The sequence below is a fragment of the Coregonus lavaretus genome, assembly GCF_964263955.1.
Source record: "Coregonus lavaretus genome assembly, chromosome: 11".
Taxonomy (NCBI): domain Eukaryota; kingdom Metazoa; phylum Chordata; class Actinopteri; order Salmoniformes; family Salmonidae; genus Coregonus; species Coregonus lavaretus.
Window position 1 is genome coordinate 13,053,815 of NC_139998.1, and position 26,978 is coordinate 13,080,792.

The 26,978-nt window shown below is 45.1% G+C and overlaps 1 protein-coding gene across 1 annotated transcript in view; it reads right to left on the reverse strand.

Moving 5' to 3' along the window:
* The window catches only part of LOC311137270 (neuron navigator 2-like), a gene marked incomplete at its 5' end in the record, with an annotated part of 107,931 nt that overhangs the window by 55,055 nt on the left and 25,898 nt on the right, over positions 1 to 26,978 (reverse strand). The window contains 2 exons of the mRNA XM_084171669.1: positions 15,957 to 16,082; positions 25,907 to 26,287. Of these exons, the coding sequence (XP_084027795.1) occupies positions 15,957 to 16,082; positions 25,907 to 26,287 (507 nt within the window). The remainder of the gene's footprint in view (positions 1 to 15,956; positions 16,083 to 25,906; positions 26,288 to 26,978) is intronic.

Here is a 26,978-nt window from a genome sequence, read left to right on the forward strand (position 1 = left end):
AAATCTAACTTAAAGAATAGGACTAAATCAAATCAAACTTTATATGCATTTTAAATAAAGTTGAATTTGATTTAGTCCTATTCTTTAACTTAGATTTTTGGTTGAAATGGAGACTTGAATCCAACATATTCATTATTAACTTGAAGATTACATTTGACATAAACTAAAGCTTGAAACCCGAGGCCTATATGTATTGTCCATTTTTAGTTGAACCCCTGGGTTGTATTGAAACAATCGCTGTTGATGACTTCACAAATGCTATATAGGCCTATATTGTATCACTGATGATATACACTGTGTACAAAACATTAAGAACACCTGCTCTTTCTATGACATAGAATGACCAGGTAAATCCAGCTGAAAGCTATGACCCTTAATGATGTCACTTGTTAAATCCACTTCAATCACTGTAGATAAAGGGGTTGAGACAGGTTAAAGGAGGATTTTTAAGCCTTGAGACAATTGACACATGGATTGTGTATGTGCCATTCAGAGCGTGAATGGGCAAGACAAGAGATGTAAGTGCCTTTGAACGGGGTATGATAGTAGGTAATGTTCCCTCTAAGCTACGCGCGTGTGTGGGAGCGCAGCCCCCGCGGGACTGCCGCGCAGAAGAAATATCAGCCCGCGCAGAGAAGCACGAGACTGAACATCACTCAACGTTATAGAGTTTTCCCCCTTAGTTAACACTTTCAACGTTTCCCTTTACTGTGGAAATTGTGATCGAATGAAAGCAATATTAGCCACTTTCAATCCAACATACCGAAACAAAATGAACTATGCAAGACTTATTAGTATGCAAAACTAACTAGAAGGCATCGGAGTAGGATGCTATTGCACTGACAAGCACGACTCAGCCCGTGCTCTACACATAACCAATCAGAGCTGCAGTAGGCCTATTTGCAAATAGACCATTGCCATATATGGATCTGTGCCATTCACTTTGAACTAGACTGAGTGGTCATGAGTTGATGCGCTTTTTTTTTTAGATCAAAGCGAGAGCTGTATGTAGCAACATGTGCACATTTGTTCATATCCTTTGCTAGTCAGTGAGATATTAGCCCAGTTAAAGATCATTTCTAGTCAGCAACAGGGGGGTGATTGCTTCCTACAAGAGCACAAAACGTGTACATTTTTAGACATCTTTGAAAAGCGAGTAGGGTAAAGAGCTTTTTTTTGTCTTAAAGGGGCAGTGTTGTATTTTGAGAAGGTCTTGAATAAGCGAAGTAGCCAATAGGCAGAGGGTAGCATAATTTGTCTGATTCTCTGTAATAATGGTATGGGTTGTAAAGTGGTTTCTTGCAACACAACAACATTTTCAATCACCTCCTTGTCTGAAGATCAAGTAGATAAACAGGTTAATGTCTAGCCCTAAATGTTTTTTTCAAAAGTCTCATGGAATGTAGGCCTACATTGAACACCACACATTGGCTTCTACTGTAAGCCGAATGATAGAACAGCTATTTCCATGTTTAAATGTTATGGGATGCATTTTCTCAATTGTTTTTGATTGTAAGCCACTCTGGTAGGCCTACATTATGATCAATTATACAACGGCTGGGTCTAATCCTGAACGCTGATTGATTAAAACCGCATTTCAGACGGTGTCTATTCCACAAATTATGGAATTATAATGGCGCCGGAGAAGATGGCTGCCGTTTTACAGCCCTCTAACCAATTGTACTATTATGTGTTTTTCCGCGTTATTTGTAATTTATTTTGTACATAATGTTTCTGCCATCGTCTCTTATAACCAAAAAGAGCTTCTGGATATCAGGACAGCGATTACTCACCTCTTATTGAATGAAGATTTTTTCTTAAACGAGGCAGCTGCGAAGGATATCCTACAGACACCCGACAAGGCCCAAATCCCCGTCATTCGCATGAGGAAGAGACAGATATATTGTGGACGTAGGTCGGGGTACCTTGTAAGGATCCGACGGCGAGCGAGTAAACTGCCACTCCCATCAATCCTATTAGCCAATCTTCAATCATTTGAGCCCGTTGATATCCTACCAACGGGACATTAAAAACTGTAATATCTTATGTTTCACTGAGTCGTGGCTGAACGACGACATGGACAACATACAGCTACATCGGCAGGATAGAACGGCTGACTCCGGAAAGACAAGGGGTGGCGGTCTGTGTATATTTGTAAACAACAGCTGGTGCACAAAATCAAATACTAAGGAAGTCTCGAGATTTTGCTCGCCTGAGGTAGAGTATCTTATGATAAGCTGTAGACCACACTATTTACCAAGAGAGTTTTCATCTATATTTTTCAGAGCTGTCTATTTACCACCACAAACCAATGCTGGCATTAAGATTGCACTGAATGAGCTGTATAAGACCATAAGTCAACAGGAAAACACTCATCCAGAGGCAGTGCTCCTACTGGCCGGGGACTTTAATGCAGGGAAACTTAAATCCGTTCTACCTAATTTCTACATGTTAAATGTGCAACCAGAGGAAAAAAAAAACTCTAGACTCCACACAAGAGATGCATACAAAGCTCTCCCTCGCCCTCCATTTGGCAAATCTGACCATAACTCTATCCTCCTGATTCCTGCTTATAAGCAAAAACTAAAGCAGGAAGCACCAGTGACTCGGTTAATAAAAAAGTGGTCAGATGACGCAGATGCTAAGCTACAGGACTGTTTTGCTAGCACAGACTGGAACATGTTCCGGGATTCTTCAGATAGCATTGAGGAGTACACCACATCAGTCACTGGCTTCATCAATAAGTGCATCGATGATGTCGTCCCCACAGTGACCGTACGTACATACCCCAACCAGAAGCCATGGATTACAGGAAACATCCGCACTGAGCTAAAGGGTAGAGCTGCCGCTGTCAAGGAGCGGGACTCTAATCCGGACGCTTATAAGAAACCTCGCTATGCCCTCCGACGAACCATCAAACAGGCAAAGAGTCAATACAGGACTAAGATTGAATCGTACTACACCGGCTCTGACGCTCGTCGGATGTGACAGGGCTTGAAAACTATTACAGACTACAAAGGGAAGCACAGCCGCGAGCTGCCCAGCGACACAAGACTTCCAGACGAGCTAAACCACTTCTATGCTCGCTTCGAGGCAAGCAACACTGAAGCATGCATGAAAGCACCAGCTGTTCCGGATGACTATGTGATCACGCTCTCCATAGCCGATGTGAGTAAGACTTTTAAGCAGGTCAACATTCACAAGGCCGCAGGGCCAGATGGATTACCAGGACGTGTACTCCGAGCATGTGCTGACCAACTGGCAAGTGTCTTCACTGACATTTTCAACATGTCCCTGACTGAGTCTTTAATACCAACATGTTTCAAGCAGACCACCATAGTCCTTGTGCCGAAGGACTCTAAGATAACCTGCCTAAATGACTACCGACCCGTAGCACTGACATCTGTAGCCATGAAGTGCTTTGAAAGGCTGGTCATGGCTCACATCAACACCATTATCCCAGAAACCCTAGACCCACTCCAATTTGCATATCGCCCCAACAGATCCACAGATGATGCAATCTCTATTGCACTCCACACTGCCCTTTCCCACCTGGACAAGAGGAACACCTACGTGAGAATGCTATTCATTGACTACAGCTCAGCATTCAACACCATAGTGCCCTCAAAGCTCATCACTAAGCTAAGGATCCTGGGACTAAACACCTCCCTCTGCAACTGGATCCTGGACTTCCTGACAGGCCGCCCCCAGGTGGTAAGGGTAGGTAACAACACATCTGCCACACTGATCCTCAACACGGGGGCCCCTCAGGGGTGCGTGCTCAGTCCCCTGCTGTATTCCTTGTTCACCCATGACTGCATGGTCAGGCACGACTCCAACACCATCATTAAGTTTGCTGACGACACAACAGTGGTAGGCCTGATCACCGACAACGATGAGACAGCCTATAGGGAGGAGGTCAGAGACCTGGCCGTGTGGTGCCAGGATAACAACCTCTCCCTCAACGTGACCAAGACAAAGGAGATGATTGTGGACTAAAGGAAAAAAAAGAGGACTGAGCACTATTCTCATCGACGGGGCTGTAGTGGAACAGGTTGAGAGCTTCAAGTTCCTTGGTGTCCACATCACCAACGAACTATCATGGTCCAAACACACCAAGACAGTCGTGAAGAGTGCACGACAATGCCTATTCCCCCTCAGGAGACTGAAAAGATTTGGCATGGGTCCTCAGATCCTCAAAAAATTATACAGCTGCACCATCGAGAGCATCCTGACTGGTTGCATCACCTCCTGGTATGGCAACTGCTTGGCCTCCGACCGCAAGGCACTACAGAGGGTAGTGCGTACGGCCCAGTACATCACTGGGCCGTACGCACATCCAGGACCTCTATACCAGGCGGTGTCAGAGGAAGGCCCTCAAAATTGTCAAAGACTCCAGCCACCCTAGTCATAGACTGTTCTCTCTGCTACCGCACGGCAAGCGGTACCGGAGTGCCAAGTCTAGGTCCAAAAGACTTCTCAACAGCTTCTACCCCCAAGCCATAAGACTCCTGAACAGCTAATCATGGCTACCCGGACTATTTGCACTGCCCCCCCACCCCATCTTTTTACGCTGCAGCTACTCTGTTAATTATTTATGCATAGTCACTTTAACTCTACCCACATGTACATATTACTTCAACTACCTCAACTAGCCGGTGCCCCGGCACATTGACTCTGCACCGGTACCCCCCTATATATATATATATATAGCCTCCCTACTGTTATTTTATTTTACATCTGCTCTTTTCTCTCAATAATCATTCTAACGACAACACATTGGTAGTAGTCAATGACAAATATCAAAGCTGAGCTTGGTTAAAACCCTGGATGGGAGATCAAAGGGATAGCTGTAGATAGATCAATTCTCCAGTAGGAGGTGCTGTACAGCCTATTGTTTTTTTCTGATAGTGGATATAACATCGATGATCTGACGTTGTTTCAAAGGTACGAATTCAACATATTTTATACAAGGTTTGTCTATGTTGAACATTGGTTAGCATTATGACATAATTCTGTTGTTGAAATTTCACCCTCAAAACAACAGTTGATGACTTTTTGCAAATCCAATGTATTTTCCACGTAGATTCTACGTCACAATACGTTGACAAATTACGTTGAAACAATGTTGATTCAACCAGTTTGTGCCCAGTGGGAAGTTCTCTGTAACCATTGTGTCACACCCTGGCTCTGGGGACTCTTAAATGTTGAGCCAGGGTGTGTAGTTTCTATGTTGTGTTTTTCTATGTTTAGTTCTAGATCGTTTAGATCTATGTTGGCCAGGGTGGTTCCCAATCAGAGGCAGCTGTAGCTCGTTGTCTCTGATTGGGGACCATACTTAGGTAGCCTGTTGGCACTAGTGGGTTGTGGGATCTTGTTCCGTATAGGTTTGTTGTGTGTACCTTAAGACTTCTCGTATCGTTTGTTTGTTGTTTTGTCGTGTTTGCACAGTTATAAATAACATGTACGCTTATCACGCTGTGCCTTTGTTCGGCCAATCTTTAAACGATCGTGACAGAAGATCCCACCAAATGAGGACCAAGCAGCGTGTCCAGGAGCAGACAGCCTGGACCTGGGAGGAGATCCTGGACGTGAAGGGATCCTGGACTTGGGAGGAGATTCAGGCCGGAATGGATCGCCATCCTTGGGAGGAGACAGTGGAGGCGCGCTATAGAGAGGAGCAGCGGCAACGCAGAAGGTGCCGGCCGAGGAGGAAGCCCGAGAGGCAGCCCCAATAAAACATTTTTTGGGGGGGCTAAAAGGGTGGTTGGCGGAGCCTAGTGTTAGAGCAGAGCCAACTCCCCCCTTACTCATGCAAGGAAGCGTGTGACTGGGCAGGCTCCGTGTTATGCGGAGCTACGTACTGTGCCGCGAGTGTTCCGGCACAGTCCTGTACGTCCTGTGCTAGCACCACGCACATGTCGTGCGAAGATGGGCATTCAGCCAGGACGGGGTGTGCCGGCTCAACGCTCGTGGTCTCCAGTACGCCTCCTCGGTCCCGTATATCCTGCACCGGTGCTACGTACTGTATCGCCAGTACGCGTGCACAGCCCCGTACGTCCTGTGCTAATGCCTCACACATATTGTGTGGAAGTAGGCATCCAGCCAGGACGGGTTGTGTCAGCTCTCCGCTCCAGACCTCCAGTCCGCCTCCACAGTCCGGTACGGCCCGTTCCTGCTCCCCGCACCAAGCCAGTGGTGCGTGTTCCCAGTCCGGCCCGGCCCGTTCCTGCTCCCCGCACCAAGCCAGTGGTGCGTGTTCCCAGTCCGGCCCGTTCCTGCTCCCCGCACCAAGCCAGTGGTGCGTGTTCCCAGTCCGGCCCGGCCCGTTCCTGTCCCTCGCACCAAGCCAGTGGTGCGCGTCTCCAGCCCGGTCTGTTCCTGTCCCTCGCATCAAGCTAGTGGTGCGTGTGTCCAGTACGGCACGGCCCGTGCCTGTCCCACTGGTGCCTGGTCCGGCACCGGTTAGCTGCTCCACTCCGGAGCCAGAGCAATCCGCTCCACCGGGGTCCAGTCCAGCTCCGGTCAGCGGATCCACTCCGGAGCCAGAGCAGTCCACTCCACCGGTGCCCAGTTCAGCTCCGGTCAGCTGCTCCACTTCGGAGCCAGAGCAATCCGCTCCACCGGGGTCCAGTCCAGATCTGGTCAGCGGCTCCAGTCCGGAGCCTGAGCAGTTCGCTCCACCGTCGTCGGGTCCAGCTCCAGTCAGCGGTTCCAGTCCAGACCCAGACGTCAGCCCCTCTCCAGGTTCGGGGTCTCCCACACCAGGGTCCAGACAGGGCTTGGTACTTCGTGGGAGGAAGGAGAGGGGAGGCAGCGCGCCGAGGTCCAGACCACACCAGGGGCGCAACAGGGAGGCGGATGATAGGTGGTGGTCACGCCCGGAGCCGGATCCGCCTCCGAGGCGGAATGCCCACCCAGCCTCTACCCTGTTATGTTTAGGTTGCACGGTCGGAGTCCGCACCTTTGGGGGGGGGGGGGTACTGTCACACCCTGGCTCTGGGGACTCTTAAATGTTGAGCCAGGGTGTGTAGTTTCTATGTTGTGTTTTTCTATGTTTAGTTCTAGATCGTTTAGATCTATGTTGGCCAGGGTGGTTCCCAATCAGAGGCAGCTGTAGCTCGTTGTCTCTGATTGGGGCCCATACTTAGGTAGCCTGTTGGCACTAGTGGGTTGTGGGATCTTGTTCCGTATAGGTTTGTTGTGTGTACCTTAAGACTTCTCGTATCGTTTGTTTGTTGTTTTGTCGTGTTTGCACAGTTATAAATAACATGTACGCTTATCACGCTGCGCCTTGGTTCGACCAATCTTTAAACGATCGTGACACATTGTCTGTAGGCCTTCAGCACGCTCACATTAATAAAACATATCACTCAAAAGGAGCACCACTGTTTAAGGAATTTGCATGCATGAATAGGAACATGTGCCCTGACATTAAGCAATGCACTACATTCAAGGATGAATGACATTTAGTTGCCATTTTAGGAGCTCCTGTAAAGGTTTCGTCACACATTCACTAAATGTAAAAATAAACCATTAAAACAAACAAACTTAACCTGTAAAAATGTATAAGAAATGTACCCATTTTAAACACAAATTGTATAGATCCACAACACCACAAATAAAGATTCTCCATTCTACTCTCACACAAACAAGAAAATGATAGTGAGCAAAAGCCAACTAGGACCCACATTGCAGAGATCTGTGGTCCTCTAGAATCCCCCGTCTGTCTGTCTGTCTGTCCATACCCGAGAGAGCCAGCAGCAGCAGCAGCCCACTGTGGTATCCCCTGGCTGCAGTAGGAGCTGCTAGGAGCTCGCTGAGGGAAGCAGCTGAAGTTGGACTGATTACACCAGGTGGATGGTGTGTATGCTTGGGGGTATTTGTAAAGACAACAAGCCCAGGAGGACACGTTGGTGGGTTTTCCTAAGCCAATCTAAATTGTACATTCCAATGAGGCTCATTTTCTTTCCCCTGCTTTCCCTAAAAAGGATTGTTCAGGGTCACGTCCCCGGGTCAGGGATCAAGCTTAAAAAGGGCTGACTCACTAACTCAGAGGAAAACATCAACATTAAGCAATAAAGCCAAACCAGCCCCCTGGTCATGCTAATGTCTCTCCACTTTCCAGTGATATTCAAGTGACATGCATTTCATAAAGATCTTTAGAATGACTGAAAGGCAGGTGGTCCCCCAGGACTGTTAACAAACTCTAACAAGCTGACTGACCCATATTTTAAAATTGCTTCATAAGCAGAAACCAACAACACACATATAGCACAACCACACTTGATGTCAAACCAGAATGCTGTTAAAAGCAAACAGGCATAAAATATAAAACGTAGTATTATATTTAGAAGCGTGTTTTTTTTTTTACACACTCTTAGAAAAAAGGTGCCATCTAGAACCTAAAAGGGTTCTTCGGCTGTGCCCATAGGAGAACCCTTTGAAGAACCCTTTCTGGTCCCAGGTAGAACCCTTTTGGTTCCAAGTAGAACAGTTTTAGGTTCCAAGTAGGACTCTTTCCACAGCGGGTTCTACATGGAACAAAAAAAGGGTTCTACCTGGAACCAAAAAGGTTTTTTTTCTGGAACCAAAAAGGGTTCTCCTATGGAGACAGCCAAATAACCCTTTTGGAACCCTTTTTTATAAGAGTGCATCATAAAGCGTGACAGCAAAACATTTAGCTTCAGATTCAACGTATACAGGGAGTTTGATTGGCACATTCCAGGCTAGCAGGCTAGAAGCCCAAACCTCTGAAGCCAGTCCTGTGTAATGGCACGGCTGCCTCAAAGCCAGAGGACTGCCAGGAATTCAGCAGAACAACAAATCTCTCGACGGACTCAGTCTCTCTCTCTCCCCCTCCTTCTCTCGCTCTCTCTTTCTGACACGCAAGTGTCTGTCTCTCAAATGAGTGGAGTAATCAAGCAGCAGAGAAACGACACCATTTCCACTATATTCTGTAGTTTCAGCTGTCCTGGAAAAAAACATTCCACTTCTGAATAAATTCGTTCCGAATGAAAAATAAATTAAGAAAAAATACATTGCTGACAAGCTAACCTAAATATAATTAGGTAAATCAAATTGTTTCTTTTCTGAGCACATGCAGTACCTTAAGTAGGCCAGTTTGTTCACAATCTATTGGCTGGTAGCTCCTATCAGCAAAACATTTGACCCAGAGTGATCATGTGTTATGTGCTCCTCTGGCCTGGTCCGGATGTGATTTCACATCTCTGATGTGAACCCAAGCCAAGTTCCCTCTCATTGTTCCAGTGTTACTCTGCTGAGACTGTGGGAGCTGGAGATGGACTCTGGAATAGCAGGTCACAGGGCGGAGTAGTGCTCTACACACACACACACACACCACACACAAAGTTATTCAAGCACACATCCATGCACACTGCATTTCAGAACAAAAACGTGTGGGCGAGCACATGCAGATACACACACGCAATCAAAGCTCAAAGGTAGCTCAAATCCACAACACGATATGCCACAATAACAAACGCTGATAGAGTGTTCTTTTGTTCTCGCTCTTTAAGTGTTGAACATTCTATTGCTTCTGCAGAGAAAAACACAGGGAAATGAACAGAACATTTCATTCACTTCAACATTAAATCCACTTCCATCATCCATCCCTCCAGGTGACAGAGTACAATTTCCTCCCTCGCTTCCTTTCTTCCTTTTCTCAACGGCTCATTTGCATGCCAATCGGCTGTTATTCCTCTCAAGCATAATTAAGACTATTGTCTGGAGCACCCAATTACCACAATTTAGGGTGTGAAACGCCTCTATTCGAACGCTCCGACTGAAGGGCCAAACACAATGAAGTTTCACATCAGTGTGGCGAGGAGTTTGAAGAGGCCTCGCTTCCTATCCACATGACGTTTAGTGGTCTAGAGCTGAGAGGTAACAAAAAAGGTATTTCAAGGTATTTCAAACACAAATGCTTTTCATTCGTTTTTCCTTATAGGCTTGGCTTTCGAACTGATTCTCAATAACAGTCCAATCATTTAAAATATATCAGCATCCATCCATTCAGCCATCAGTGAAAAAGCATTTTGATCATTGACGTTCAAGCATCGTTTGTGTTGATCTTGCTCTGGGAAGTGGTGGCTTTTTTAACCAGACTAACAGATAATAAGTTGTCCCATCTCTCTTTCTCTCTGCCAGATGTTGTGTTTGCAGAGGGGAACCCATTGCTGTATTAGCTAAGGCCCCTCATAGTCCCCTCATAGCCAAGATTCACCAGATCAGATACAGCTCCTGGGGACGGGCATGTAACACAGCCAGCAACACAACGCTAAATCGCACTGCACACTGCCCTATCCCATCTGGACTAGAGGAATACCAATGTAAGAATGCTGTTCATTGACTATAGCTCAGCATTCAACACCATAGTACCCTCCAAGCTCATCATTAAGCTCGGGGCCCTGGGTCTGAACCCCGCCCTGTGCAACTGGGTCCTGGACTTCCTGACGGGCCACCCCCAAGTGGTGAAGGTAGGAAACAACACCTCCACTTCGCTGATCCTCAACACAGGGGCCCCACATGGGTGCGTGCTCAGCCCCCTCCTGTACTCCCTGTTCACCCATGACTGCGTGGCCACGCACGCCTCCAACTCAATCATCAAGTTTGCGGATGACACAACAGTAGTAGGCCTGATTACCAACAATGACGAGACTGCCTACAAAGAGGAGGTGAAGGCCCTGGGAGTGTGGTGCCAGGAAAATAACCTCTCCGTCAATGTCGACAAAACAAAGGAGCTGATCGTGGACTTCAGGAAACAGCAGAGGGAGCACACCCCTATCCACATCGACGGGACCGCTGTGGAGCATGAGGAAAGCTTCAAGTTCCTCTGCGTACATATCACTGACGATCTGAAATGGTCCACCCACACAGACAGTGCCTCGTCAACCTCAGGCGACTGAATAAATTTGGCTTGGCACCTAAAACCCTCACAAACTTTTACAGATGCACAATTGAGAGTATCCTGTTGGGCTGTATCACCGCCTGGTACGGCAACTGCACCGCCCGCAACCGCAGGGCTCTCCAGAGGGTGGTGCAGTCTGCCCAACGCATCACCATGGGCAAACTACCTGCCCTCCAGGACACCTACAGCACCCAATGTCACAGGAAGGCCAAAAAGAGCATCAAGGACAACAACCACCCGAGCCACTGCCTGTTCACCCTGCTATCATCCAGAAGGCGAGGTCAGTACAGGTGCATCAATGCTGGGACCGAGAGACTGAAAAACAGCTTCTATCTCAAGGCCATCAGACTGTTAAATAGACATCACTAGGCGGCTCCCACCCGGTTACGTAACCCTGCACCTTAGAGGCTGCTGCCCTATATACATAGACATGAAATCACTGGCCACTTTAATAATGGAACACTAGTCACTTTAATAATGTCTACATACGACTTTACTCATCTCATATGTATATACTCTATTATATTCTACTGTATTTTAGTCTATGCCACTCCGACACTGCTCATCCTAATATTTCTAAATTCCTTAATTCCATTATTTTACTTTTAGGTTGTGTGTATAGTGTGTATTGTTGTAAATTGTTAGATACTACTGCACTGTTGGACACACCCGCAATAACATCTGCTAAACATGTGTATGTGACAAATCAAATTTGATTTGATTTGACACAACTCTGGACTCCTCTATCTCTCTGGTTCAACTCCTAGACAATAGAACAATATGTTTTTTGTGTTCACACATCATGCAGTGTTTGTCTTGATTTCAGCCAATATCATACAGAGTGTCGTAAACAAAATCACATAGGCTGCCTTTAACTGTGTCAAAAAATGGTTTCTATTCAGAATCTACTGACGTGAACTCCATATGAGGTCATCAACCTTTTGTAGCAGCTCTCCGTGTGTGATGAGGAGATGTCGAAGGAGTCAGGCGCAGGAGTGTAAATCACAGAATAACAGGCTTTATTCCGCAATTACGGAGTTACGCAGAAATGCGTCAAAACACTCCAGTGCGCAAAATAGGCGCACTGGAAAAAACACGGCCCACGGGGAAAATTCCCGGCGATACAAAATACACGGAGCTCCACCGAGCTTCACTATCCTCCACAATAAACAATCACACACAAAGACAAGGGGGCAGAGGGAACACTTATACAGGTACTGATGAGGGGATATGACCCAGGTGTGTGTAATAAACAAGACAAAACCAATGGAATGATGAGATGCGGAGCGGCAGTGGCTAGAAGGCCGGTGACGACGAACGCAGAAGCCTGCCCGAACAAGAAGAGGTGGCAGCTTCGGAGGAAGTCGTGACACCGTGTTGCAGCAGTATAGTGTCTTCCCTAGAGAACCAAGGAATGTTCTTCACTTCTTCCCAGGGCCAAATCACATGGACATAAAGAATGCTTATTTTCTCCAATAAGCATTCTTTCTGTATGTTCTCATTCTTTCTGCTTGTACCATTATAGCCAAATGACAATGCTCTCTTATCTGTTGTGTAGTGTGCTGCTCGTCTGGTTTTTACTGTACTCACATACACACAGCTGGAGCTATAGGTTGTGATTGGGTTACAGAGCCAGTGGGCCACCCCGAGATCATAATGAATGACCGTTTATCATATTACACGAGATAGGAAGTCTTCAATAACAAACAGACTGACTGACATCACATACGATCACACCAACCCTGAGCACTTTCCCATTCCTCCATATCACATTTAAAACAAACACACGCCAATTCACAATAATAAACAGACAAAAAACACTTACTTCACAGCTTAAACTCTCCACTTCGTTATTATATTGTTTTCTGTATCCAGTTTGTCTCTTTGTGTTTCAGACAGTCTCTCTTTCCCACTGCATGCATGTCACAGCAGAGCCAGAGCCCAGTCTGCCCACCAAGGAGCTGCACTCAACAGGTAAGCAGCCCAGCTGACAGACAGCACGGTCACGACGACAGCCCTCTCACAGCCACACAGACAGCACAGTGCTATTACTGATCACTATCACCCAGCCCAGCCCAGATAGACAAAACCGGAGGACTCTCAGCTCTACGCGATCAGCATTGTGCTCCCCGACAGACTGGAGTTTAGCCCCTCCCTGCTAGTTCTCTCTCTGGCTGAGGTGTGTGCGCGCACGTGTGTCATGAGTGCGTGTGTGTGTAATTTCGAGAGTCCTGGGGCTACAGCAATGAGACACGGAAGAGCCTCCCCTCTCTTTTTTTCCTCTCTACGAGATTCAAGCCCCCTCCAGCGCACTCTGCTACTTACACATACAGTACTGGTACCCCACTCCTCTGTGTGTGTGTGTGTGTGTGTGTGTGTGTGTGTGTGTGTGTGTGTGTGTGTGTGTGTGCCTCACACATTCTGATCATCATCTGAATACTAATGCATTTTTGCCCAGGACCCCAATCCCCCACTACCCCCTCTTGCTGTGTACTGTAGGTGTAGCTTTGAGAGGATGGATTCTCACTTGAAATGCGTGGGTGGGCGAGCTAAATGCAGTGTAAGGCTCAAACAGCCCAACAGGCTGGGTGTAAAGAGCTTTTGGGGAATACAAGTACTCTGGAACTACTGTATGTATGAACTATAAAAATATAGACATCAAATCAAATATCAGATACATCTCTGTCTGAAACATCAACACAGTCCTCCCTCCAAAATACCGCTTTCCAAAAGCCCTTTTAGGCTTAGATTACAGAGTGGAGCATCAATCAGAGTCAGATCAGACACAGTGTAGGGGCTTTTGAACCGTTGTCAGCATCTCAAAGACACGATGGCTTAGCAACTGCAACGGCTGGGGGCCAAGAACACTTGTAATAATATAGGGTGCCAGGTTACACTGTTCTACATCAGACTGCCTCAAGGAAGGAGACTGCTTTTCAGAGTCCTGTCCACCAGACCCCCACACTGGCTCTGAGCATCCAGATAGACATGCATACATTTACACAGCCGTGGTTAGGACACAGCTTACACCCTCTTGTCAGCCACAGCACAGAGAGCAGAACCTCTGGAGTCTGATTTTACAGCATACTTCGTCTCCGCCAGCTAATTTTAACCATTGGTAAAAAAGGATGCAAAAGTAGGTTTCCATTAAGGTGTTATGCGCTCTTGTTCGTTTTGTCTCAAGCTTCACCTGACCAAGCCAAGGCAATCTTTACAATTCTAAAGATGTATACTAAAGAGCACAGATTAAACAAAGGTAAAAATAATAATAATAATAATTACAAAACAACTGGTCTTCCATGTTTCCAGAGTCTGCTGCTCCTTTATGTCTCCAGTTGGAAGCAGATGTGTCTGTATCGAGTCCTCTGGACTTTCCACTCCATCTGGAGCCCAGGGTAATAGGGGATGGACCAGAGGGGAAGGAGGACTGAGTTTCCATGCCTGGAGTAAAGAGGGCTGTGTCCAGACAGGTTGGACACTGTGGGGTGGGTGGGACTAACTGACATTCTGCAGGATGGATATACTAGTAAAACATCTGCCCCCTCAGGCATCTAGTCTACATGTAAAGACGGCATAGGTACGGCAATAAAATTGTCCTTTATATATTTTTGTGAACGTGCATTACAGAAGTCAGTGGAATTATCAATACTATCAATACTGTTTTTGTTGTTATGGTTGTTATTCCTGCCAGTATGAGCTCAGCTGCTCTCCTTAGAGCCTCTAGAGCCTCTCTAATGTATTGCATTAGCTCTAACTCTGTGGGAGGTGGGCTGGGCTGGGAAGGTGGGCTGGCACCAGGTCTGTGCTTTCTGCTACTGTGGTTAATATGCGGAACCACCTTAATTAATTAATGAGCCCTGCCCCCCCCCCCCCCATTGACACGACATCTGCCTTTTCAGCACAAACACAAAGCATCAACTGGAGAATCATCTTAATAAGGGAATTCTTTATCTCTCAACAAAGTCGAAAACCAAAAATGGTATCCGTTTATCAAGTGTTCACTGTCTTTTCATACCATCTGTGATGTCTATTTAGATATTAGTGTCCTTTCTGGGGTAAACCTGTGTTCATAACTGTAGACACCTTTATCAATAAATCAGGAGACCCCTGTTGGTTTGGGCAGAAAGCACACAGGGCAGTTGTTGTGTGGAGGAACACAGCTGGATCGCCTTTGTGTATCTCTCTAACCTCCATAAGGTTCTAAACACCACAAAGGAGAAGAGCTGAGCCTACAATATTGTCTAGATCTGTAACACAGGCACATGGGAGAGGAATGATTCATGACTACATTACACTTCCCTCAAGAAAGCGTACAGTATTATATAGAGCCATTATTGCATGGAACTCCCTTCTCATATTGCTCAAATGAACAGCAAACCTGGTTTAAAAAAACAGATAAAGAAACACCTCATGGCACAATGCCTCTCCCCTATTTGACCTATATATTTTGTGTGTATGTATTGATATGTAGGCTATGTGTGCCATTTTAAAATGTATGTAGTTCTGTCCTTGAGCTGTTCTAGTCTATTAATGTTCTGTATTATGTCATGTTTCATGTTTTGTGTGGACCCCAGGAAGAGTAGCTGCTGCTTTCACAACAGCTAATGGGGATCCTAATAAAATACCAAAATACCAATTACCTCAAAAAAGGAGTTGGTTGGCTGAAAACAATGAGGGGCTGTGAGTATCTACTGTCTACTCCAAACCCATCCATTACCCATCCATAGCCTGTGGCACTGAGGAAAATGTAGTCTGTTTTCACTCAGACTCAGTCAGCCTCCCAACAATGGCAGCTCTGTTGCTTCTAGATTGATCCCATTGGATGTCTCAACATTCTACAGGATTCTTTGGCAGGAGCAGGGACCTAATCCACAAACCAATCCAAAACAGGCCAAATTTACAGTAAACCTCTGTCTGGCACATGGTTCCTCGATAGTAACGTGTGACTGTACAGAAGCCTCACCTGACCCAGACACTGCAGGTGGGGTGAGGTGAGGGGACAGGGGAAGGGGTGGTGGTGACCTACCTGTCAGTGGCGTCCCCTTGGCCCTTGAATGTGTTGCGATGGAGTGTCTCTCGGACAGCGACCATGCCATCTGGCAGACGGTTGAGGCGGTGCGTGTACCGGCTCAGCCCGCCGTCTGTCATGTAGCTGCAGACAGACAACACAACAGGCCTGTCAGTCACAGTCTCTGTACCTGTCTCAATATCTGTGTCTGTCCTGGTCTCTGTCCCTGTCTCAGTCCCTGTCTCTGTCTCTGTCTCAGTCCCTGTCTCTGTCTCAGTCCCTGTCTCAGTTCCTGTCTCTGTCTCAGTCCCTGTCACAGTCAAAGTCCCTGTCTCTGTCTCTGTCTCAGTCCCTGTCTCTGTCTCAGTCCCTGTCACAGTCAAAGTCCCTGTCTCTGTCTCGGTCTCTTTCAGTGTCTCTGTCTCAGTCCCTGTCTCTGTCGCTGTCTCAGTCCCTGTCTCTGTCTCAGTCCCTGTCACAGTCCCTGTCTCTGTCTCTGTCTCTGCTGTGTTACATGACAGGATGTGCCAATCCACTTCACTGACAGGATTATAGCCTCAAACACATTATAATCCTGTTATATACTTTTATAATGCGTCTGACTTCAAGACCCCTATACAGAACAACCATGACATATGTCATCATGAAAATGCACTGGAGACAACTCAGAGTTGGAGACATTTATTTGGTTTGTATCATCTAGTAATACTAACATTGTTATTCTGCATACTATGTGTGTGATGTCAGTGCCAATAATACAGTTCAAAAAGAAAACCCCAAAAAATATATTACTACAGAATATGGCACAGGCATTCAGAACGGTCACACCATCCCTGCAGTTGGAGAGGTGGGGGGGGTTGGTATGACTGAAGCTGGCTTGTAGACTGAAGAAATGACAACATATAAAACAAAAGAACGTGCCAAAGTCATCTCAGCATTGTATGCGGAGGGCGTACGAGACGATTAACCCGCCGCAGCTAGATAAACATTCTCATTTGCTCTCAGTCAACACCAACTAATAATGACCCATTTTCAGTTACCCACTTAGAGGGCCATTGTCATGCCTTTAGCCCAGAGCAACGCCTTAGGTTTACCAGCTTAGGTTGAGATAAATTCATTGAGGCAGTCCCATTAAAAGCACAGCTTTACAGTCATCTCTGCAACTTCACATAATCCCGAGCACGGTTTCATGCTAATTCAGGTGACACAGGGAGTGTCAGCTTGTCTTGAAGTGTAACAGGAAATCATGGGAAACTGCTTCTCTGTTTAAACTACCACTCATTAAACACATAAAATTGCTTCCCAGTGCTGTAATACTACTTTCGTAAAATATTTATGAGTTTGTTACTGCAAAGCATTTATCTCTAACTGTGAGGTTGGTTTTCTAAACAGAAAGTGAAGAAGTTTATGTTACCATTGTCATGTTGTTTGTACCAGAGCCATTTATAACCATGTATATTAATGGCTTTGGTGTGTACAGACATGACAGCTCACAAATCATTGTTGAAAAGGTGAATTTGTGGCAAATGAAATAAACATTTTAATGTGACTACTGATTAGCTTGGGGTTTGTCCTCGTTTTGTTCACACATTTTGGAGGTCATTACTTGGGTTAGCACACCCACCTCGACAAAAGGTGCCAGACCCTAAACTGAAGGCACTAAAACCCCAAAGACAAAGAATGACACATATTAAAGTGCTATATGTAAAGGCATAAAAACATGCTAAACATTTACCTCAGTCCTTTAGTCAGTTTAGGCTTTTTCACATATAAAAAGCTATTTTTTTCCCGCTTTTTTTATTTGAGATTCTAGTGGTTTGGAAACATACCTGTCAATATTGAGCTTCTAGAAAATGCCAATCCAACCTCTGAAACCTAATCCTGCAGGTTGGTCAGAGGAGAGATTCCACTACTGAATGGTCAACTAAGGCTGGTCCAACACAAAGTCATCCTAGTCATCCAGCCAGTTCTCCTCTACTACTATCCTCTCTTTCTTTGTATCTCTCTCTCTTTCTCTGTCACTCTCTCTCCTCAACACAACTGTCTCTCTCTCTACCACTCTCATCCCTGTCAAGTCTGTTCAGATGGTGGAGCTCTTCAAGAGGAATGATGGGGTCATAAGTAACAGAAGGAGCAGAGGAAGGAAGGACCAGGGAGCTGCAAGCTCAGTGTTTCAGGCGGTGGCAGAGTGAGAGGAAGAGGGGGAGGACATGGCAGTACAGGAGAGTCCCAGCACAGGAGAGAGAGGGGTGTGGTTTGTGGTAGGGGTAAGAGGAGGGACTGTGGTAAATGTCTTGGTTGTATGGGCTGTGAGTCAGGGAGTAGCTGACTATAATGAATTTCCTCAGAGCATCCTCCCCTACTAACTGGAGGAGGGATATAATTCATTAAAGCTGCAATATGTAACTGTTTGGGCTAACCAACCAAATTCACATAGAAATGTGAGTTATAGATCTGTCATTCTTATTGAAAGCAAGTCCAAGAAGCAGTAGATCTGTTCTATATGCGCTATTTCTATGCTGCCCATTCCTAAGTTTAGTTTTTGCGTCTTTTACTTTCGGTTTTATACACCAGCGTCAAACAGCTGAAAATACAATATTTTTGGTTATGGAAAATATATTTAAAAGCGGTTTAGATGGTACAATGATTCTCTACACAACTACAGTTTTTTTTGGTCAAATAAACTGAAATTAGGCAAACTATTAGAATTTTAGCAACCAGGAAATGGTGGAGCGATTTCTGCATATTGCATCTTTAAGTGTAGCTAGCCTACCCTCAAACTGAGCAGACAGAGAGACAATGAGGAATTCCCTAAATCATTTGTACAAAATACATACTGTATAGAAGGAATCCTTACTCTCTAAAAAGTGACTGTTTTAGCCAACCTGATTATGGGCTTGTTAGGTAATAATACTTCATAGTGATTGATGAAAGAGAAATTGGACTCACCAACCTTAATTAATTAATTAAAGATCACCTTTCATCTCAGAGATCAGGAAGTACCAATTACATGCAAGCCCTGGCAGCACTAGCATGAACAAAAGGCCAGAATGTCCTCTGATAAGCAAAAGACCTAAATAACAGCCACATTTCCTAGGATTAACTCTTTTGAGTGTTTCGCGGTCGACAGTGACTGATGTGACTGGAGCTATACTGTAGGCAGCTATTAAAGCTCAGTCAGACCAGTTGATGACTAACCAGCCGGACATTTAAGAAGCCCTAACCTTTGTCAAAGGAGGGAATGGAGTGTATGTCTTGTGCTTTCCTGTAAACAAACTACAGCACCCACGTGTGAAACAAAATATAAGTTATGATTTATTTAATTAACCGCCTATTGCAATGAGACGCGCCACAACAGATGACTCATTGACTGGATCACTTAGTTATTAAGAAAAAAAAATGTTAATTCAATGCAAGCAAACCAAGTACACAGCAATATATTTCCAAGCAGGTCAGTGGTATATAGGGTACAACTATACTATACCCCACTAGTAACCACAACCCACCTCGCCATAGCACAAGTTCATAGAAGTGGTCTAATGTTGGTCTCCATCTCTTCAAAGGGCATAAAATCAATAAGTTGAAGGTCCTGTTTGAATATCTGCCAATGTTTAGGTTTAGAGCTGCGTGCTTGCAGTGGGCCATCCATTAACTCTGGTTACTGAACAACACCAGTTGGTTTGAGCAGAGACAGTTAGCCTGCAGCAGGTCCTCAGCTGGTCATTCATTTGTACTAACATCACAAGCCCCCATAAGTCACTGAACTCTCGACGACGTCAGGCCTTGGTTCAAAACAGAGTGAAACCCAGTAGAGTTTACAGGTCAAGTTAGTATTAGGCCTGTGTTCACCCAACCAGAAAAACAAAATATATTTTTTTATAAAAAAATGTAGGATACATGTGAAATATTTCAAATTAGCCAAATATATATACATATTTTTTTATATATACATTTTTAATACATTCCAAAATATATAATAGAATTGATTTAAAATGTATATATAAATATAGGTAAAACGTATATCACAATATATGTTAAATGGTCACTAATGTGCATTCTGAACAGATAATGAAACAAATTAACCGTTTTTCTGCACAATATAGTGAAAGCCTTCAGAAAGCCTCAGTTTCCATTCACTAATTGTAACGAAATGGTGACTGTATTAACAATGAAACTTTAGATGGCTCTTTGGTATGATATGCACTTACACTACCGTTCAAAAGTTTGGATTCACCTAGAAATGTTCTTGTTTTCAACAGTAAAGAGGCGACCCCGGGATGCTGACCTTCTAGGCAGAGTTGCAAAGAAACAGCCATATCTCAGACTGGCCCCAAAAAAGAAAAGATGGCCAGTCTGAGATATGGCTTTTTCTTTGCAACTTTGCCTAGAAGGTCAGCATCCCGGAGTCACCTCTTCACTGTTGACATTGAGACTGGTGTTTTGCGGGTACTATTTAATGAAGCTGCCATTTGAGGACCTGTGAGGCGTCTGTTTCTCAAACTAGACACTCTAATGTATTTGTCCTCTTGCTCAGTTGTGCACCGGGGCCTCCCACTCCTCTTTCTATTCTGGTTAGAGCCAGTGTGCGCTGTTCTGTTAAGGGAGTAGTACACAGCGTTGTACGAGATCTTCACTTTCTTGGCAATTTCTCACATGGAATAGCCTTCATTTCTCAGAACAAGAATAGACTGACGAGTTTCAGAAGAAAGTTCTGTATTTCTGATCAATTTTATGTTATTTTAATGGACAAAAAAATTGCTTATCTTTCGAAAACAAGGACATTTCTAAGTGACCCCAAACTTTTGAATGGTGAAATGAAGAATGTGATCTGCTTTATCTCCTAATGTATTGAACAAGCTGACTGCAGGTATTTACTTAAAAAGTAGCTACAAATATAAAAATTAATTGAAAAACTTTTAAATAATTGTTTTAACGGTACTGATGGTATTGAAAAACCATCCCATGGATATTTCCAAATACCCTGGTATACGGTATATATACGGTATACCGCCCAAGCCTAATTTTGACCAAATCAAATCAAACTTTATTTGTCACATGCGCCGACTACATTGAAATGCTTACTTAAAAACCCTTAACCAACAATGCAGATCAAGAAAGAGTTAAAGTAAAAAATAATACAAGTAACATAATAAAATAACAATAACGAGGCTATATACAGGGGGTACAGGTTAGTCATGTACGTAGGGGTAAAGTGACTATACATAGATGATAGACAGCGGGTAGCAGCAGTGTAACAAATTTCAATGCAAATAGTCCGGGTAGCCATTTCATTAATTGTTCAGCAGTCTTATCGCTTGGGGGTAGAAGCTGTTAAGGAGCCTTTTGGTCCTAGACTTGGCAGTCCGGTACCGCTTGCCGTGTGGTAGCAGAGAGAACAGTCTATGACTTGGGTGACTTGAGTCTATGACCATTTTTTGGGCTTTCCTCTGATACCGCCTAGTATAGAGGTCCTGGATGGCAGCAAGCTTGGCCCCAGTGATGTACTGGGCCGTACGCAATACCCTCTGTAGCGCCTTACAGTCAGATGCCAAGCAGTTGCCATACAAGGCGGTGATGCTGGCGGTAATGCAACCGGTCAGGATGCTCTCGATGGTGCAGCTGTAGAACGTTTTTAGGATCTGGGGACCCAATCTTTTCAGTCTCCTGAGGGGGAAAAGGTGTTGTCGTGCCCTCTTCACGACTGTCTTGGTGTGTTTGGACCATTATAGTTTGTTGGTGATGTGGACACCAAGGAACTTGAAACTCTACCCTCTCCACTACAGCCCCATCAATGTTAATGGGGCCCTGTTCGGCCCGCCTTTTCCTGTAGTCCACGATCAGCTCCTTTGTCTTGCTCACATTGAGGGAGAGGTTGTTGTCCTGGCACCACATTACCAAGTCTCTGACCTCCTCCCTATAGGCTGTCTCATCCTTGTCGGTGATCAGGCCTGCCACTGTTGTGTCATCAGCAAACTTAATGATGGGGTAGGAGTCATGTTTGGCCATGCAGTCGTAGGTGAACAGGGTGTACAGGAGGGGACTAAGCACTCACCCCTGAGGGGCCCCAGTGTTGAGGATCAGCTTGGCAGACGTGTTGTTGCCTACCCTTACCACCTGGGGGCGGCCCGTCAGGAAGTCCAGGATCCAGTTGCAGAGGGAGGTGTTTAGTCCCAGGGTCCTTAGCTTAGTGATGAGCTTTGTGGGCACTAAGGTGTTGAACACTGAGCTGTAGTCAATGAACAGCATTCTCACAGGTGTTCCTTTTGTCCAGGTGGGAAAGGGCAGTGTGGAGTGCGATTGAGATTGCGTCATCTGTGGATTTATTGGGGTGGTATGCGAATTGGAGTGGGTCTAGGGTTTCCGGGATGATGGTGTTGATGTGAGCCATGACCATCCTTTCAAAGCACTTCATGGCTACCGACGTGAGTGCTACGGGGCGGTAATCATTTAGGCAGAATACTTGGGCACAGGGACTATGGTGGTCTGCTTGAAATGTAGGTATTACAGAATCGGTCAGGGAGAGGTTGAAAATGTCAGTGAAGACACTTGCCAGTTGGTTTGTGCATGCTTTGAGTACACGTCCTGGTAAACCGTCTGGCCCCGCAGCTTTGTGAATGTTGACCTGTTTAAAGGTCTTGCTCACATCGGCTACCGAGAGCGTTATCACACAGTCATCCGGAAAAGCTGTTGCTCTCATGCATGCTTCAGTGTTGCTTGCCTCGAAGCAAGCATAAAAGGCATTTAGCTGGTCTGGTAGGCTCGCATCACTGGGCACCTCGCGGCTGGGTTTCCCTTTGTAGTCCGTAATAGTTTTCAAGCCCTGCCACATCTGACGAGTATCAGAGCCGGTGTATTAGGATTCAATCAATCCTGTATTGACGCTTTGACTGTTTGATGGTTCGTCTGAGGGCGTAGCGGGATTTCTTATAAGCGTCCGGATTAGTGTCCCGCTCCTTGAAAGCGGCAGCTCTAGCCTCTAGCTTCTGGTTGGGGTATGTACGTACGGTCACTGTGGGGACGACGTCGTCGATGCACTTATTGATGAAGCCGATGACTGAGGTGGTATACTCCTCAATGCCATTGGATGAATCCCGGAACATATTCCAGTCTGTGCTAGCAAAACAGACCTGTAGCGTAGCATCCGCGTCATCTGACCACTTCCGTATTGATCGAGTCACTGGTACTTCCTGCTTTAGTTTTTGCTTGTAAGCAGGAATCAGGAGGATAGATTATGGTCAGATTTGCCCTCGTCTTACCAGACGTAGCTTCTCTGTCCTGCCGATGCATGGAAAATCCCACCAGCTCTATATTATCCGTGTCGTCGTTCAGCCACGACTCTGTGAAACATAAGATATTACAGTTTTTAATGTCCCTTTGGTAAGATATTCTTAATCGTAGATCATCCATTTTGTTTTCCAATGATTGCACGTTGGCCAATAGAAAGGATGGTAGTGGAGGTTTGCTCACTCGCCTACAAATTCTCCTTTTTCTCCATCTTTTCTTCACGCAAATGACGGGGATTTGGGCCCGTTCCCGAGAAAGCAGTATATCCTTTGCGTCGGACTCGTCAAAGAAAAAATCTTTGTCCAGTTCAAGTTGAGTAATCACTGTTCTGATGTCCAGAAGTTATTTTCGTTCATAAGAGACGGTAGCAGCAACATTATATACACAATAAGTAAAAAAATAAGTTACAAACAACGTGAAAAAACTAACAAAATAGCACCAACTGTGCTATTTTGCCTTCTAACCATTTTACGGGTTAGAGCCCGTAAAATGGCAGCCATCCCCTCCGGCGCCAAAATATATTGTAGCAGGGGCAGCCTATTAGAAGACTTGGAGGCATTGCATGTTAGGGGCGTGGCTTTGTCTTAGTGGTTTTTGGCCTTCCATGAGACGGATTGTCATGCCAGTTAATGTGTTATGTTGTGTTCTGTGGTTAACGGTTAAGCTTAACAGTTCAGTACTCCCAATAAGACTGACATACACTAGCATCAAAACTTTTTTCATTTGCTCAATGTCGCTCATTCACATTTGCTTGTAAATGTCCAAAATCACCCAAAATAAAATTTGGTAGCTCCTACCTTTATATGTATAACTTTATGAGCTGGATTGCCTGTGTTTACAATTAGTTTATTTTCGTTTGCGCTAGTTAGCATATTTTGCTAGCAGCCTCCATGGAAATTCGCTATTACTTGTGCTAATTTTGTTTACATTCTGGTAATAGACGACCAATGGGCTTTTTTCTAGCGTTTTTGGCGCACCCTTGCGTACTAAGCCAGTAATATCTTAAATCCCGGTGTAAGGATATGAAAATCTGGATACCGCCCAACCCTAGTCAAAATGAATTTTTATTGTACTTGACACATTCCAAAAGTATACCAAAAGTACTAACATGCATTTAAATTGATTTAAATTACTACAAAAATAACTACATACATGATACATTATCGGTCATGTAGTGACTCCATGTCTTTCATGTGCATATGACAAATAAACAATGGACAATGACCCCAAGCATACTTTGTGCCAAAATGGCTTAAGGACAACAAAGTCAAGGTATTGGAGTGGCCATCACAAAGCCCTGGCCTCAATCCTATAGAACATTTGTGGGCAGAACTGAAAAAGCGTGTGCGAGCAAGGAGGCCTACAAACCTGACTCAGTTACACCAGCTCTGTCAGGAGGAATGGGCCAAAATTCACCCAACTAATTGTGGGAAGCTTGTCGAAGGCTACCCGAAATGTTTGACCCAAGTCAAACAATTTAAAGGCAATGCTACCAAATACTAATTGAGTGTATGTAAACTTCTGACCCACTGGGAATGTGATGAAAGAAATAAAAGCTTAAATAAATCATTCTCTCTACTATTATTCTGACATTTCACATTCTTAAAATAAAGTGGTGATCCTAACTGACCTAATACAGAGAATTCTTACTAGGATGAAATGTCAGGAATTGTGAAAAACTGAGTTTAAATGTATTTGGCTAAGGTATATGTAAACTTCCGACGTCAACTGTACATGTATTTTTAAATACATTTTACGTGACGTTAAATACATAGAAATGTATTTTTTTTAAATTGTATGGGAACTCACACCCTTTGATTAGTATGGTTGTCCTATCCTTTGAAAAAGTGCTATCGTATCACCAAGACATTCATAATGAATTGTATAAAGCCTTTCCAGAGCAGAACAAGGACCATGTTACCACTGACATTCTCCATTGCTTCTGGGTCCTAGGGGAAAATCTGATAATAAGGATGATTGTGGTGAACAACATCCAAGTTCTCCAGCATCCTGTGCCTGTTTCAACCTGACAAGGAGATGATTGTAAACTAAACAGCTTATTTGGTCCAATTCCACTGAGATGAAACACACAGCATATTATGTGATCACATCATCTACAGACATATCCTGACCTGCATTTGGCTCTGTGTCACATGACTTACCTCTTTGTGGAGAAATTGTTTTGGAATAAGACCTCTGGTTGACTGTGTGAGTGTGTTACCACAGAACCTCTGAGGCCCAGTAAAGGAGAGGATTCAATTCAAAGTTGGACCAGTATTCTCTCTCTAGGAGTGCATGTTTTATATGAATAAGAGCTCTCACTTTCTCATGTCATCTCAAGGCTAAGAAGAATATTTCCCATGAGCTGCTTTCTCTCTAGTGCACAAAGGGCAGATTATTTTTTAAGTCAAACCCTCTTCACCCTGAGAGATTTCCAAATAAGACAGCATGTTACCAAGCTATCTTGCAAATAAAAGATGATGTCTGATGTCACAAGTGATCTCTGACAACTAAGAGACATTAGCAGAGAGGACTGTCACACTCACAAGGAGAGAAGACAGAAACACTACCATCTAGTGGCAAGAAAGCAGATAATTGAGGTGGTCCATTCAAAGCAGGGTTATTGCTTTTCCCTGGTTGCCTTTGTCAGTTGAAAACACAAAAGTACAGATGTGTGCACTCACCCACTGGAGACTTTGTCCATGCAGAGATTCTTCCCCAGCAAGTCACCGTCGCTCATGTACCCCGTGGTCTCCATGGCGATGCCCTCCAGCTCCTCCATCTTATCTGGCAGGTCCAGGTCACACACACTGTTACTCTCCTGTTCGGGTGTCTGCCTGCTGCGGAGGTAGCGCCCGCCCTCTGGGCTCACCATGCGACTGGCACTGCCCCGCGTCACCACCTTGTACCCATTCCCCGCTGAGGGGGCGTCGCCTGCCTGCAGACGGGGGCTGGAGGGGCCCAGTCGCCAGGGCAGCGCTGGGTTGGGGCGGGGGGACAGGTTGAGCATGCCTCTCCCACTGACCTCTGTGGTGATGCTGCTATCAAAGGTGGTCTCCAGGGTGCTGGGGAGAGAGAGGGAGAGAGAGGGAAAGAGAGAGGGGGGGGGTAAGATTCAGGTTCAAAATTGCGCAGACATCTGATAGGGGTTGTCACGCCAACAAACCAGACACAAAAGCAACTCCTGCTGCGAGAGGCTGTGGTGAGTCAGGAGCCAGACATGAACAAGTCCCTGTCCAGGGCAACAGCTGTCACTCAAATAAATTGAAGGGTTGTTAAGGGGGTGAGTGGGTCAGGAGCCTGCTGAAACAAACAGCATAGACCAGCATACATTTCAATATGGTGGTCAGTGCTGGTCAGATGCTGGTCAAGCTGGTCTGACCAGCATTGTCTAGCTGGTCAAGCTGGTCTAACCAGCATGGTCTAGCTGGTTATGCTGGTTTACCAGCATGGTCTAGCAGGTTTTGTTGGTGACCAGCCTTCGCTGTGTTTTGGACACTGGTGACCAGCCTTCGCTGGGGTTTGGACACTTGTGACCAGCCTTCACTGTGTTTTGGACACATACCAGCTTATGCTGGTGATGCTGGTATGCTGGTGACCAAGCTGGTCCATGCTGGTCTATGTGGTCCATGCGCATCATTATCATATTTCCCAGCATTCTCTATTGCAGTTGATTTTTAGAACTGTTTGTTTCAATCTCTTTTTTGTTTCTTGTGTTTTTGATTAATTAATCTTATAGTAAACAAAGATAAATAA